The sequence below is a fragment of the Podarcis pityusensis genome, assembly GCF_964106645.2.
Source record: "Podarcis pityusensis genome assembly, chromosome: 9".
Classification (NCBI taxonomy): Eukaryota; Metazoa; Chordata; class Lepidosauria; order Squamata; family Lacertidae; genus Podarcis; species Podarcis pityusensis.
The window spans coordinates 34,190,882-34,207,613 of record NC_138034.1 but is presented as its reverse complement, the minus strand read 5'-3'; the positions used below and the strand labels follow the sequence as shown (position 1 = coordinate 34,207,613).

General features: G+C 44.9%; 1 protein-coding gene across 5 annotated transcripts in view; it reads left to right on the top strand.

Annotated features, from left to right (window-relative positions):
• The window catches only part of NPY5R (neuropeptide Y receptor Y5), a 25,319-nt gene extending 8,587 nt beyond the window's left edge, over positions 1 to 16,732 (top strand). Inside the window, exons 1-3 of one of the 5 annotated variants that reach the window (XM_081021728.1) lie at positions 4,295 to 4,347; positions 5,341 to 5,439; positions 14,537 to 16,732. In XM_081021728.1, the coding sequence (XP_080877854.1) occupies positions 14,546 to 15,859 (1,314 nt within the window). In that variant the 5' untranslated portion in view covers positions 4,295 to 4,347; positions 5,341 to 5,439; positions 14,537 to 14,545 and the 3' untranslated portion in view covers positions 15,860 to 16,732. Of the gene's footprint in view, positions 1 to 419; positions 1,395 to 3,983; positions 4,348 to 5,340; positions 5,440 to 14,536 lie in introns of those variants that run through there. The other 4 variants (XM_081021729.1, XM_081021731.1, XR_013990698.1 and 1 more) reach the window with 4 other exon arrangements.

Here is a 16,732-nt window from a genome sequence, read left to right as displayed (position 1 = left end):
GAATAATTCATAAACCACCATGAGAATGATAGATCAGTTCTCAGGATTCTTTGGAGAGAAGCCACGGCTGTTGATGTGCTATTATAGTGCTTTAAATGTAAGGTACGGATGTGGCCACATCCCACACTTCAGAACAAGCACTGCTTCTGTTCCTTTGGCTGTGGTATAAAAGTCGCAAATGTTCCACTGAGCAACTTATAACTTCGCAGAAAGAAACGGCAGAGCTGTCACAGAACGTATAATCTAAAGTTCAGGCTAAGTTCAGCATGAAATATTCAGAAGTCCCTAAAACAGCCCCTTGACAGGGGTGTAACCAAGGATTTTTGCACTTCTCTAAAAGATCCCCTTTCAATAAAGCTTTTTCCACACTCCTGCCTTGACGTCCCCTGTAATAATGATGTGACCTTTTGTTTCAGCAGAACTTCAAGAAAGTGTGACTCTTTAATGGCTTGCATAGATGGGATGGGGGAATAAAGACTATAGTCATCGCCATGGCTTTACTTCAGCCAGAAGAAATGCAAGAATATGAGCCCTGCTGGATCAAGCTGTTATAAAATTAGTTAACCCATTTAGCATTTGATAGAATGTATAGAATTTAGCATTGAATAAAAATGTATGTACCTTTGTAATCCCTGCATCTACACTCTATAATGGAACCTATGCATCAATGTTCTAATTTCTATGCCATGTGGACTTCTCAGCCCTGACCCTCCTATCTTTCTAAGTGCTGTTTGCATAGTTTAGGAATGGAATGCTAATGTGAAATTACATTGAATCCTTCCAGGGATAGGAAACTATAGAAATTGTATGTTGTGGACTTTTTGAGGGTCTGGATGTCAAGAAAAAGGATAATAAATGAGTAAAATGTTAAATCCTAAGATGCCAAGGGGCACCCAAGCTAATGGATGGAATGAGCTAACGAAGCCAAGCAAGACAGTTTTAGCTCCCTGACCTGTGACCTTCCCTTTCATGCATACATTCTATGAGCGAAAAACCCTATAAAAGCTGTGTTAAAACATGTCTCAAACACAGTTCTCCTAACTGGTGGTTCTCTGAACTCCTGGTTTGAGTAACTGTTGCAATAGCTTATCTCTCAAACTGGGTCCCTAGTGGATGCTGAGCTCATATTTCTCTCTTGACTGTGTTTTTCTTTAAAGTGTCATTCCCTCACCTGGGCATGAACTATTGAGAGGTGGTTTAGAAGTAAATTCTTACTGCAAGGCCAAAGACCATATAGTCCAGCATCCTGTTCCCAAAGTGTTCAACCAGATGTGCCCATGGGAAGCCCAGAAGCAAAACCTGAGGGTAACAGCACTCTCGCCACCTGTGATTCCCAACTCGTATTCAGAGGCATACTGCCTCCAACAGGGGTAGTAAAACACAAACAAGTGGAACTTGGAGTTTAGTTGGGCCAGAGAGTTTAGTTTTTCCCCTTTTGAGCCAGTCCCCTGATCTTCTGACCCTTTGAAACCTTATTTTATTTTTTTCAGCTTTCCTTAAAGAGCGTCTGTCACACTGCAAACTGCAGTGTTGCTGAGATTCTGGCCATCTGAATCTATGAAAAATGTTTCAGTGCAGAATGCTCCTGTTCCGGATACTCCATTTCATTCCCTTTCTCACATTCCTTCACCCTTCACCCTACATTCTGTGGCAACTGAGCATGCTCATTCCTCATTGGGCTGTTTTGGGGGTTGATGCCCAGAATTCTCTTCTAACCCTCCCACCCTCTTTTTGTATTTCAACAAGCCTCTGGATCCCTCCTTGTGTGGGGATGATTACCACTTTGGCTACCAAAGGACTACCACTATGAGATAAGAATGGGAATACAGTGGTACCTTGGTTCTCAAATTTAATCCATTCCGGGAGTCCATTCGACTCCCGGAACCATTTGAAAACCAAGGCGTGGCTTCCTATTGGCTGCAGGAGCTTCCTGCACTCAATCGGAAGCAGCGGAAGCCACGTTGGACATTCAGCTTCCAAAAAACATTTGCAAACCATAACACTTACTTCCAGGTTTACGGCATTCAGGAGCCGATTTGTTTGGGAGCCAAGCCATTCGACAACCAAAGTACCACTGTACATACATTCTAAATGTTTTAAACATTTAAAATAAACACCATACTAAATAAAAAGAGCATTTCATTTGAATGCCTTCTTATGCAAGAGCTCTTGAAGCCCACTCCTTATGTGAACTCTGACAAAGTATGCATTTCCCTTTGTTATTGCACCACTGCTTTCATCCATCCATAATCCTGAAGTTAAAAGGCCAGAGTCAATTAGTGGGTTTGGTCTCTCTTCTACCCTATATGAACATTTCAAAATAATTGGATAATTAGCATGAAGGAAAGAATTGCCCACAATTATAGAAGCCCCCACCTTCTTGATCAAGGATGGAGGTGAAAAGAAATTATATTGCAAGGGGTGCTTTAAAGAAGACACAAATACCAACATGGAATACTGCAGGCGTAGGCAAACTCAGCCCTCCAGATGTTTTGGGACTACAACTCCCATCATCCCTAGCTAGCTAACAGGACCAGTGGTCAGGGATGATGGGAATTGTACTCTCAAAACATCAGGAGGGCTGAGTTTGCCTATGCCTGCTCTACTGCAAAGGAACTAGCATGAAATAATTGCATGGCTCAGCCTTCCCCAATCTGATGCTCTCTTTGAGTACAATTCCCATCAGTTCCAATATGGCTGTGTTGGCTGGGACTGGTGTATCCAAAACATCTGGAGGGTACCACATTGGCAAAGATTGATGTAGATGACGGATGGGAACCTGCAGCTCTTCAGATGTTGCTAGGCTGCAACTCACATCATCCTTGACCATTGGCCATGTTGGCTGGAGCTGATGGAAGGTGAAGTCCAGCAACATCTGGAGAGCAAGGCATTCCCCACCCTAGGTATAGATTATTAGTGTCATGATTCATATTCATGCATGCTGCTATATATATACACATTGGGAAATGATCGCCCATTGTTTCCAGTTGCACATACACAGAAGGGTATGTACTGTACAATAATAATATAGAAAACCTTTCCATACAGGCTATTCCCTATGCAAAAATGTGTTCCAGGTGGAATTTTGCTGTTTCAGGTAAGCCTAAGAGGGGCTCTAAGAACATATAATTACAGCTCTGTCCTTTGTGCTAGAATTAATGGAGAAAGTGTGAGTGGATTGGTGATGTCTGTGATGAAATTAAGTCAGAAAAGAAGATAACCAGGCGTGGGGTGGCAGGGGAAGAAATTCGTCCTCAAGCTCCAGGGGGGCTGGCCCCTTAATTTTAAGTGTGGCCCTCTAGTCTATGATCCTTTTGCATGCAGACGAGCCCAGGGTCAGTTCCTGTGTCCCAAGGCAGGGCTGGAATGTCTGAAACCTTGAAAATCCATTGCCAGTCAGTGTGGAGCTAGATGGCTCAATGATGTAACACAGCCTCCTATGTTCCTAGATAAAATGAAGTAAGTCCAGGTGTGATGGGCTTGTAGGTTTCATTAAAGGGTCCACTACCTTGCCCCTCCCCACAGCACTGAAAGAAGCAGATGAATTTTGAAATGATGCTTGGGAAAACATTTTGGCTGAAAAGCCAAAGTCCTGCCATAAAATGGTAGGAAGAGTGGCCTTTTTCATGAAATAAAATAGGGAAATGCAGAGATTAAATTGACACAGAGCTCAGCTGTGGAACCTCATTTTAACACAGGACTCCGCTCTGGACAGTGGAAATAATGACATAGAGAAGATTGTTCGGCATATGCAGAGTGCATCTCTCTCTTTACTAAAGCAACCACAGCTCACCTCGCACAGGTTAACAGCATGGCAGTCCGAACGAGAAGGGAAAACCCTTCCTTCCACTGCTGAACGATATTTTCCTAGTAACACAAAGTGTGAATTATGAGAAACAAATCTTAAAGAAGAGGAGGAAGAGGAAGAGGAAGAGGAAGACTTATTTCAAACGTGATAAATCTCCTGTGTGAATAACTTGCCAGGCAGGTCATTCCGCGCACGACCAATTTATCCAATATGCCACCATAGCAGAAGTTACAGCCCGAGGATTCTGCCGGTCTCCACCTCCTGCAGCTTTTGCAGCAGCGGACCCTAAAAAACGCAGGCAGGCAAGGGGCGGCTGGTGCCTCCCACCCCCCTTCGGCATCTTAATTGGGAAATCGACGCGGAGAGAGGAAGGGAGATCGATCCAGCGGAAAGTTAGCCGAGGGAGACGCTGCGGTCGGGGGGCCAGGCGAGGCAGCGCGCTGTGCGCAGCAGCAGCGCACATCTCCTTGGAACCGGGCGGACGCGGAACGGGCAGCCTGGCTCTTCCCCATCCGGTGCGGAGCACCTCGAGACCCCGGGTAAGCGCTGCTCTCCCCGCTAAGCGTTTCGAAAGGCAGATGCCCAAGTGCAAGGCAGCTTTAGCGGGTCGGCGAGAGCTTCTTCCTGGCTGCCTGGGGGCGCTTTTGATAGACCCAAACCAGGCACAACGCGGAGCCCCAGGGGCGAGCCGGTCCTCGGGGAGCGCTGCTGCCGGAAGGTTTCTGGAAGCCGAGCTTAGCCTTCGGAGCGAGCGCGAGGTCAGGAAAGGGCCGCGCTGGGAGCGGGGTCCGGGGGAGACGCCGAGACAGGGCCCCGCTGCCGTGCCCCAGGAAGGCGCGCAGGGCCAGTAAAGAAAGACGCGCAGCCCCGACCCTCCGTAGCTGCCTACGGCGGTTTCGTCGACGCGCCTTTTAGATTCATAACCGCTTTGTCAACAACCCGCCTTTCCCCATTTTTCCTCTTAAACCCAAAACACTTCTCAGCGCGCCCTTCGGTTGGAGAGCTTGCGTGGATCGCGCTGCGTGCGTCCAGAAGCTCCAGAAAGAGCGTTTTCTTCGCACCAGGAACCCAGGGAACTCGACTCCGTGCCAGAACGAATCTCTGCCTTCTCTTCTCCCTCCGCGGTCTGCAGTGCCGCGCGGTTAGGTGGTGGATGAAGGGGAGAAGGCGGCACTGGGGAGGAAGCAGGGGCGAGGATCTCCGGGCCCTGCTTCTTCCACCTGCCCCTGGCGACGCCCTCCAACGCGCGACCCAGACGGGGGAACCCTTCTCTGAAAACGCCCTTACTTTCGATACTAAGGGGTTAAGGAACTTCTTCTCTTCCGGCGTCCTTCAGATAATGAGCGTTTCCTACTTTATTCAGCCTTACTTGAAATAGAAGTGGGAAATCTTTTTTTATATAAAGAAGAAGAAGGTGGAAACTTTCCGCCACGGGCGAAGGCATAATGCGCCAAACCGTCACTAATTGCCTTGTGCTTGACTTGGCTGCCAATCGGTTTCTAATTATCCCACGTTTCGTGTTTTATCTAAAGCTAAATCAAACTCTTGCTCTTTTGGGGAATATCAGCCAGGCTTCCTCTTAAACGGAGCGTTCAGAAACTCTGCCTTCTGGAGTCGCGGTGGTGCAACAGGTTAGTTGTAATCCATTTGGCAGATTCACAATTAAAGATTATTTGTAAAGCCCACTGAACCCACTAGGAGCTACTCCTAAGAAGATATGCTTAGCACTGCGTTGTTAGAATAAATTGTTAAGTATTTATGTGCTGGTTTTTTGGATGTATAGCTAATGTATAGAAACCGAGAACAATACAGTGGTACCTCGGGTTAAGTACTTAATTCGTTCCGGAGGTCTGTTCTTAACCTGAAACTGTTCTTAACCTGAAGCACCACTTTAGCTAATGGGGCCTCCTGCTGTCGCCGCTCTGCCACTGCACGATTTCTGTTCTCATCCTAAAGCAAAGTTCTTAACCTGAAGCACTATTTCTGGGTTAGTGGAGTCTGTAACCTGAAGCGTATATAACCTGAAGCGTATGTAACCTGAGGTACCACTGTACCTTATACCAAATCAGACCATTGGGCAATCTAACTCAGTGTCATCCACTGCTTAGCAACAGATATCCAGGGTTCAGAAAAACAGTCTTCCAGTCCTAGCTGGAGAAGGGAAAAAGGGAAAAGGCGGATCTAGACAGATCCTCGTGAATTCATATGATTTTTTCATTCAAATTAAATAAAACCACCATGATACTGTAGACCATGTCTTACTCTGTAGACAGCATCAAAAAAATCATGCATCCACTATTTCGTGGGGCCGCAGGGGCGCAAAAACATGGTTAAAAAACACGGATCCTCATGGATCCTCATGATTTTTGCACTAGATCAGCCCAAAGTCACCATCAGATCAAACATCATGGCCAGGGGCACAGCATCCACCACAAAAATCACGGATCCACGGCTTCCTGGCCATACCGTGGCCCAAAAACGTGGTTTCGAAGCACGGATCCTCACGGATCCTCATAGATCCTAATGCTTTTTGCATTGGGCCAACCCAAACTCACTGTCAAATCACATGTCATAGCCAGGAGCACAGCCTGCACCACATAAACTCGGATTCCTGGCAACTCCATAGCCCCAAAACGTGGTTTTGAAGCACAGATCCTCATGGATCCTAACGCTTTTTGCATTGGGCCACCCCAAACTCACCATCAAATCACACATCATGTCCAGGGGCACAGCCTGCACCACAAAAAACTCGGATCCACGGCTTCCTGGTCGTACCGTGGTCCAAAAACGTGGTTTTGAAGCATGGATCCTCATGGATCCTCACGCTTTTTGCATTGGGCCAACCCAAACGCACCGTTAAATCACACATCATGTCCAGAGGCACAGCCTGCACCAACAAAATCATGGATCCATGGCTTCCTGGCCACTCCGTGGCCCAAAAACGTAGTTTTAAAGCACGGATCCTCATGGATCCTCACGCTTTTCACATTGGGGAACCCCAAATTCACCCTTTATTCAAATATCTTGTACATAACCACAGATCTGACCACAAACATTATGGATCTACTGCTTCATGGCCCTGGCCAGATGCTACCCTGGATATACAGGCCACTTTTTAGGTGGGTGTGCTGGGATGGAGGAAATGGAATCGGCTGAATCTCTATCCATTAAAGATGGTCTTCCAATGGCTGGGCCAGAATGATTTTGGTTCAGTTTGCCTGCTCCCAGCTCTTCATGGGGCGCAATAGTCACCTGTAGCCGCCATCAGGAGTTCCAATACACCCCCCATGAGTGTGACGCTCATCTAACAGCAACCTACTGGTGGTCCCTGGCCCAAAACATATCCAGCTGTCCTCGACCAGAGCCAGAGCCTTTTTGGTGGAATGCTTTGTCTAATGAGACCAGGGCTCAGTGCAATCTATCTCAGTTCTCTCACTTGTCATGGTGAGTGGGCTTGCACATTCCTATGACCCTTGTGAGCGAAGCCATTGGGAATCTCGTACTCCCAGCAGGGTCACCCAAGGCGGTAAGGTCAAAGAAAATTAAATATGCTCAGAGTCCTGTAGTGATTTCATGCTCTTTATTGCAGCTTGTAAAACAGTGACTGAATTTCCCCCAAAACCTCAGGCCTTTATATACATTATTTACACAGTGAGTCCCATCTGATTGGCTGATTCTGCTTCCCTCCTGGAGCCTGATTAGTCTTTCCCTGCAAGCCAATCAGTTCTTGCATTCTAGGATCCTACTTGCTTATTGTTCTAGGATCCAAGCTTAGTACATAACAGGGAAGGAGCTAGACAAAGAATGATCCAAGAAGTCCTCAATGGCAGAACAGGCGGATGATAACAAGCAGTGTGTTACAACGGCTGTGAAGGCGGATGAAGGCTGCAGCAGATAGGATCCACCAGTTCGTCGTGACTACTCATGCCATCAGAGCAGAGCCCTACTGCGAAGACTGTGCGTTGGTCAGCGTGCACTGATCTCTACACATAAAACAAATTCACGCACAGGCGTCTTCCAAAAACCCAACCCAACCCCCACAAGCCCTCCCCCCCATGGCGGTCACTAAATGGCTACGGAGGCAGGAATGTGAAATCTGGAAGCCCCTAGTCATGAACCGACACATGGGCGGTCAGTCATTCTGACTCAAGGAATGAGGCAGTTGAGCAGCTCAGCAGCTGTATCCATGACTGAGCAGCCCTTTTTAGGATCCACTCTGCTTACCCCGAAAAGGGGAAGGGGCTGGAAATGGTGCCCTAAACATAGTCTGCCTCCCTTTTTCCCTGACTGGATTACCGCGCCCAGTGGGGTCACCACCCAGGGGTCGTAAAAGACAATTGAACTTTGGAACATGGAATATATGGACTTTGTCAGATAACACAGACAGCGAACGTCCTAAACGCAGCACTTCAAGACTCTCGAAGAGCAGGCGAGGGACAACTGAAGGAAGAAAAAGGAGGCTACACATTCTTCTGGAAAGGTCTATCTGAACAAGAACATTGAATACATAGGTAGGCTTCGCTATGAAAAACGACCTTGTGAAGCTCCTGTCAGAAGTCCCTACTGGCATTAATGAGCGACTCTCAACCCTTCAAATAAAGCTCACAAAAAACCAACAGACTACTATTATAAGCACTTATGCACCAACACTGGATGCTGATGAAGACATTAAAGAAAATTTTTACTCTCAGCTGGATACCATCCTATCAGAGACGCCTAAGGAAGATAAAATTATCCTTCTGGGTGATTTTAATGCAAGAGTTGGGTGAGATTTTGATCTGTGGCCTGGGACTATTGGGAAAGAAGGAGTTGGCAACAGCAACCAGAATGGAATCTTACTTTTGACGATATGTGCAGCGCACAACCTTATTACCAAAACACTCTTTTGACAGAAAAATAAATTTAAAACTTCATGGAGGCATCCTCGGTCAAACCACTGGCACCTCTTAGGCTATGTTATTGTCCGTGCTAAAGATCAACGTGATATGCTCCTTACCAGAGCTATGACGAGCACCGACGACTGCTGGACAGATCACCAACTAATACGTGCCACGATGGCTATCAAGATTATACCTCAACACAGGCTTCAGGGAAGAAAACCAAGGCACAAAATGAACACTCAAGCCCTTCACGTTCCCATTAAGCGGGATTGCTTCTAAATGACTCTTAAGGCCCATCTGCTTTCAGAATTCCCTGATAACATCAAGGAACACTGGACCAAGCTAAAAACATCCATTATTGCAGTCTGTGAACAAACTATTGGATACCAAACCAAGAAACACCAGGACTGGTTTGATGAGAATGACAGTGAGATTGAATGCCATGATTGACAAGAAAAGGAAGGCATTTCAGATCTGGCAAAGAGAAAGAAACTGTGCCACTAAGAAAAAAAACATATGCCAATGCTAAGAACCAGAGAACTAAAAAACACCTGGTGGATAAAAAAAAAGCTCAAGAGATCCAGCACTTAGCTGACACTCATGATGCACAGAGTTTCTTTAAAGCCACAAAGACCATCTACGGACCAATAAATCATGGCATATGCCCCCCTACGCTCAGCAGATGGTACCACACTTCTAAAAGATAAAGAAGCTATTGCACTGTGCTGGAAAGGACACTACCAACATCTCCTTAACCACAACTCCCCCATAGCTGCAGAGGTCCTCTCACAAATCCCGCAAAAACAAATTAGAGATGAGCTTGCAGTATCTCCAAATCTGGGAGAGTTGTGTACAGCTATTAACCAAGTGAAAAACAACAAAGCCAGTGGACCTGATGGGATACCTGCTGAAATCTTCAAAGTGGGTGGAACTGAACTTACACAACAACTTCACAAGCTCATCAAAAAAATCTGGGAGAGAGAAGCGATCCCAGCAGACTTCAGGGATGCCAAAATTATCAATCTTTTTTTAAAAAGGTGACAGAACTGGGTACAGCAATTGTCTGTTGCAGTGGGGATTGCCTAGTGATAAATATGCTGTTTGCTTGAACCTGGAGGAAAAGAAAGACCCCCAAAAAAGCTGTAAGAGAAGAAGTAGGTCCTCTCCTGCCACTTGGCATTTTACATCATGAGTAAAAACAATGGTTTTGTCTCCCGTGGTAGCTAACTGTACCATATAAACTACCCAGAAGCAACATGGAGGAAAGTAAGACACAGAATGGGCCAAACCTGAATGAATCCATGTATTTGTTACAGTAAATTTATCTTTCCGCTTTCTCATCTGTGCCAGTAAGTGCATATGACCCCAGTGATAACTCCAGTTGAAAGGTGTTTTTTTAAAGAGATCTGGAAGATCAGGAAAGTGAAACCTCAGGTGCCAGGGCAGAATGTCTCCACATTGAGCATATTGCAAAATAAATTATCAGAGCATGGAGTTCAAGACATTTCTGTCCAAAAGAGGTTGTAGCTGGTGAACCTGCTGGAGCTGAAAAAGGCACTCCTAGCCACTGAAGTCATCTGAGACTCCAATGACAGTGTTAAATCCAGGAATATCTCCAAGCTCCTTCCAGGGGAGTGCAACCGCATCCAGGGCAGGTCGTCTCCCCACCTCTTAGACATGAGAAATGAGGACGCACAACACCTCTGTCTTTTCAAGATTCTCCTTCCGTTTATTGGCCCACATCCAGCCCATCACTGCCTTTAAGCACTGGTCTAACATCTCAACCACCTCTCCTGTTTCAGACAGAACAGAGAGCCAGAGCTAGGTATGATCTGTACAGTGGTACCTCAGGTTAAGTACTTAATTCGTTCCGGAGGTCCGTTCTTAACCTGAAACTGTTCTTAACCTGAAGCACCACTGTAATGGGTTTAGGGGTTGCTCGTGCGTAAGTTGCCGCCACTCCTGGCTAGGTTACCTGGTTAACCCTTTCTGACTGAACAGCCTCCAGCATCGTGACTGTCTCAGTCACTGGCAGAATCCGTCAGTGGGTGTTTCTTAAACCTTTTCCAGCATAAAAGTTGTTTGACGCCAAGTCTCCTCCTACTCTCCCTGCGCGGAAGTCTTCTGCGCAGGGAGGGTGTGGGCAGCGGAGTACCCGTACTCTCTCCGCTGGTCTCCAGCGAAGAGTCTTGGAGCCTCCTCCCCGATTCCCCCACCTGCCCCCCTTCTCCACTGGTGTTACGCTGATTTCCTTCCCCAGCAGATGGGCTGCCTCTCTCCCTACTGGGACCCTCTCCTGCATCCCTTTGGAGCCTTCCCTCCGCCTCTAGCTCCGATGGCAGTTCCATGACAACCACTTTAGCTAATGGGGCCTCCTGCTGCTGCCGCGCCACCAGAGCACGATTTCTGTTCTCATCCTGAAGCAAAGTTCTTAACCCGAGGTACTATTTCTAGGTTAGCGGTGTATGTAACCTGAAGCGTCTGTAACCTGAAGTGTATGTAACCCGAGGTACCACTGTATATTAATGGTACTTCGCTCCAAATTTGTGACACCCAGAATCAGATGCCTGAGATGACCACTATGTCCAATGGTAGGACTGGCTGCTGAGGTGAGGCAACAGTAAGTAAAAGGGCTGCCTATTTAGTTGGTATCATTCATGAATAATACTACAATATGTTGCAATTCTGAAGAGAAGCCCATGTGGTTTGCTAATCCCTCATCTCCATAACAAACCACCCCGATTCATTCATGTTAAGCTGTTGGCAGAAATCAAAAGTATAACAGGAATACATTTTCACCCTCATGAAAGAAAGAACTAGCAGTGGAAAAGCATGTCTTGGCCCTTCTTATATGTGGTTTGTAATCTATGTTCAATACATCTGATTCTTGGGAGCCAAGGTTGCTGTGACTCAAAATGATGGCACGTGCCTCTGCTGGTATTAAGACATATTATAAACTAGGGGAGGCAAAGCAATCTAAAAGTTACAGTGGACAAACAGTAGGAAGCAGCTGTTGCCTTCATGCTTCTGACTTCCCAGAGAGCTTTGGCTGGAAATAGAATGGACCATCAATGATGATATCACTTCCTCCTTGTGATACGCAAATTCCTAATCCAGGGATGGGGAAACCTGTGGCTTTCCTCATGTTGTTGGACTTTAAATTACATCCATCCCAGCCAAGATGACCAGTGGTCAAGGATGGTTGGAATTGCAGTATGATGGCAAAGATTTGATGGAAAACAGGTTACCTACCCATATCTTAATCTATTCTCAATATGATCATCATGATAGATGTGAGAAGAGCCTGTGAGTTTTGATTCTTTGAGCATGGCAAGTTGATCGTATGCAAACACTGGCATGCATAGAATATAATTTTGCTGGGAACCATGAGAAAAAGGACTTCTTAATGCATACAGAAAATTAAATAAAGTATAGGGGCATGGTTGGTGCACCATAGACTGGAAACCAAAGAGCAAGCAACCTCTATAGGCTAAAGTGCCATGGTTAGGAGAATAGGCTCATAGTCTTTAATCAGAGTTATTTTAGAACATAGTGTCTCTCAATCAGTTGGAAAGAACAAAATGGTTGTGTTCTCTTTTTTTATTAAATGCAAAATACTTGGGACAGCAATGGTCCCACTGTCTGGCCTTTGGCAGATTTCAGGTTTTGAATGAGTAGAACATGAGAAAGTGTGTGCCTCTTTGTATAAGTGTAACCCATTAGAAAATATAATACATGAATCAGAAAGGTGGAGTCTGGGTTTGCTCAGATCTCTTACATCCTTCAGGCTAGCCCTGTTCGCCTAAGCAGGTTTAAGAATTCAATATATGCTTACTACCCATTTTTCAGAATGGTGTTAGAAAAATTATCCCAGCCTGTTTAAAGTATATAAGAGGTCTGGTTATTTCACAGTGGGCAGGGAACTAGTGAAGCCTGTGACCGAGATACAGGCAATCAATAGCAATTTTCATGCTGACAAAATATAGGCACCTGCTAGAAAACTTAGGCTGCTGGAATTATATCATCTATCTCTATTTGTTTTTCAAGAGTGCTGTAGAACTTAATGATCAAATATAAGGCAGTAACCTTCAGGGAATGTGTGGTGTCCTTTTGCAAAAGAAAATGGTATTTTATTACCAATCCATTTCAGGCAAAAGGGGATAGCGGAAAACGTAACTCACAACCCCAGCATGTTAATTGCACACAAAATCCCTTATCTAATCAGAAGAGGTCCTCACTTCACCCTAGTAACCAAAATCAAGAGCCATCTCTTGACACCACTGAAGAGCTTTTTCACATCAATGCTGGCTGCCTAGTGGGAAGAATCAACTATTGGATTAATTCCAGGGAATTCTGTATTACTGTGAGGTTTTTATTTTATTTTAATTTTTTTTAAAGAGACTGGTATTTCATCCCAGCAAAATTATATATAAGCAGACAAAATACTGATCCTCAAAATACAAATAATACAGCTACTGGTAACACATATGTGGTACCCAAAATCTTGCTGGCACACAATCTGTAAATTTCTTTCCCTAACAAATAATACTGATGTTTGTGGAAGGGAAAGGCAGAACTCACATTTTGCATAATACAAATTATTTGTACAGTGGTACCTCAGGTTACATGCACTTCAGGTTACATACGCTTCAGTTTACAGACTCCGATAACCCAGAAATAGTGCTTCAGGTTAAGAACTTTGCTTCAGGATGAGAACAGAAATCATGCTTCAGCAGCGTGGGAGCAGCAGGAGGCCCCATTAGCTAAAGTGGTGCTTCAGGTTAAGAACAGTTTCAGGTTAAGAACGGACCTCCGGAATGAATTAAGTACTTAACCCGAGGTACCACTGTATTGTAGAAAGTATGACTGCTATTAACTGCTATGTGTGGGTGGAGAAAAGGAGTCTCAGTACAATAAAAGGGGGATTGGTAAAATAATTTTGTAGTCTTGTTGGTTCATGCTTTAGTTGAGGGGCTCCCAAACTGTGGTCTGTGAATCACCAGTGTTTTGCGAGCTTCATTCCTGTTGTCTGTGGCATTTCTGTGGATTTGTGGTTAAAGACAGAAGATGGCACATCCATCACGTCAAATATCCATACTCATTTCAATTGTATTTTTATTGCTTCTTTTCATTCTTTTATATTGCATTTTATTGTATTTGAAATCAAAATCATCAAGTCATCTGCCAAGAGCCTCAGCAGTCTTCAAGTGGTCAACAGAAGGGAAAGGTTTGGGAACCACTGTTCTAGTTACCACCAGATTAGATGACTATGATGTGCTGTACAAAAGACTGTCCTTGAAGTTCTGATGTTTCTTAGAACCTGCCTGCGTTCTCTCTCTCCTCTCACACAAACGAACTGTTTTCAGTACTATGGCTGGGTACTGCACGGAGTTTGGCCGTTGCATCCAAGATCTGGAGCAGCCTCCTGCTTTTAGACAGTCAGCAGACAGTTTTTCACTTTGGTGAGCTTTTGCAAATTATTTCCATTAAGTTGATTTTACACTGCTGCTTCCTTTTTAGCTGATTGTGATATGTGTTGTTGTTTGTATTATTTATGTATTATCTTAGTTCTCTTGTTTTGCAACTTGCCTTGAGAAAGGTGGGAAATACATTTTGAGCATCATTTTAAAAAAGCTGCTTCTGAAAGATGATTGAGAGAAAAATCTGTTTTTGGAAATTTTTAAGAGGGAAATTTGGCTTTGGATAGAATACATTCTTTGGAATACATTTGCCACTTAACATAAGTAAAATTACAGCACCACACTTATTTATTAGGTATTGAAATGTGGTTTGCATGGGTGCCCTTGTTTCTGCAGCTGATAATCATTCTATTTCTGGTTCCAAACAGGACTTCATTATGGACAGAGACCTCAAAGATTACAGTAACAGGACACTTGCCACAGAGAACAACTCAGCCCCTTCCAAGGGCTCCCATTTTCCTACCTGGGAAGACTATAAAAACAGCGTAGATGACATTCAGTACTTCCTGATTGGGCTTTACACTTTCATCAGCCTCGCTGGCTTCATAGGAAACCTGCTGATCCTCATGGCTCTAATGAAGTGCAAGCAAAAAACCATAATAAACTTCCTCATTGGCAACTTAGCCTTTTCCGACATACTAGTGGTGGTCTTTTGCTCTCCCTTCACCTTGACCTCAGTTCTACTTGATCAGTGGATGTTTGGAGAAGTCATGTGCCATGTGATGCCTTTCCTCCAATGCGTGTCTGTCCTGCTGTCCACCTGGATGCTGATTTCCATTGCTGTGGTCAGGTACCGTTTGATCCGCCACCCTCTTTCTAGTAACCTGACGCTGCGACACGGCTGCTACCTCATTTTCGCCATCTGGACTCTTGGCTTAGCCATTTGCTCCCCTCTGCTTGTTTTCCACAAGCTCGAAGATCTCCACCTGGAAGCACTGAAAAGCAAGCGCTTGTGTGTGGAGTCCTGGCCATCTACGGGCTACAGGGTTGCATTCACTATTTCCTTGTTGCTCATGCAGTACATTTTGCCTTTGGTTTGCCTCACCGTCAGTCACACCAGAGTCTGCAGGTCCGTAAGTTCCAGATTGTCAGGCAAAGAAAACAAACTGGAAGAGAACGAGATGATAAACTTAACCCTCCATGCACCCAAGAGCCAGGGGCCTCAGGGACAGCTCTCTAGCTCCGAGAGGTGGAGTTATACTTTGGTTAGGAAACATCGGAGGAGGTACAGCAAAAAGACAGCTAGCGTGGTGCCAGCAATATTAAGGCACCATCGGGGCAATACTTCTGGGGATCTCCCTGAAACATCAGGGACAGAAAGAAGTCAGCTTTCGTCCAGCAAATTCATCCCAGGGATTCCCATCTGCTTTGAGGTGAAACCAGAGAGTTCTGAAACACAGGATGGGATTACAATAGCCCGATCCACCACTCGGATTCGGAAAAGGTCTCGGAAGGTTTTCTGCCGACTGACGGTGCTGATTATAGTTTTTGCAGTCAGTTGGATGCCTCTTCACGTTTTCCACGTTGTAACAGATTTTAATGGCAATCTCATCTCAAACAAGCATTTTAAATTGGTGTACTGTATTTGTCATTTGCTGGGCATGATGTCCTGCTGTTTAAACCCCATTCTATATGGATTTCTTAATAACGGCATAAAAGCTGATTTGATGGCCCTTATTCCATGCTTATAATTATCATAAAACTGCTGTAAATGGAACAATAAAACACAAATTATTATCCTCGCAGGTTCAAACTGTGAAACATATCATCTGACTGCTTGCGGGAATGCGTTACGGAAAGTTCCTGTTGTCCATTTAATGTGACAAAGGTTAACTCGGTGGTTGGATGATTTGATAACACTTCTCAGTTTGTAAACATGCCAGGTGTCAAGGTTTGACTGGTCAATCTACAGTCCTCTCATCATTCCCTCTATGACAACCACTCATGTCAGATTTTCTTTCAGGAGGCATCTATTCAATGTACAAAAGAAACAGACCGTTTTCAATATGTACACTATGGGTGGCATCCAGCAAAGTATTTCTGGTAGTGCAAGGATTCTGACCTATGCAAGGGAACTTCCCCTCCCTCTACCCATAAACCCCATGCTCCCCAAATCTGCTGCAGAGGGTTGGGGGAATCCCCTGGACAGATTTAGAGGATGCTCAAAGAGAAGAAAACAGAGGGGAAGGTCTCCTTTGTAGTCAAAAATCCTTGTGTCAGGAGCAGCACTGTGTTGGATGCTACCAAGGCTTTTTTTCACCAGAACTCCCTTCCTGCACTTCTCAGGTGGGCACCATTGCCATTATAAGAGAACAAGAGAGGCATTCATGGTGAGTCCCAGAACCTCTCTTTCTAGAAAAATATCACTGGATGCTACCTTATAAGCAGAAATGCAATATTGAAACGCAGTTCCACAAAGTTCCTTCTAAAGCTGCTTTAACATCATGTCAAAGATATCTAGATTGCAAATCTTGCTAGGAGATACTTAAAACAATGTATTGTCATGAGGTAACAATCAAATATTAAGAACAATGTATCGTTGTCATGAGTGAATCCATTGCTCT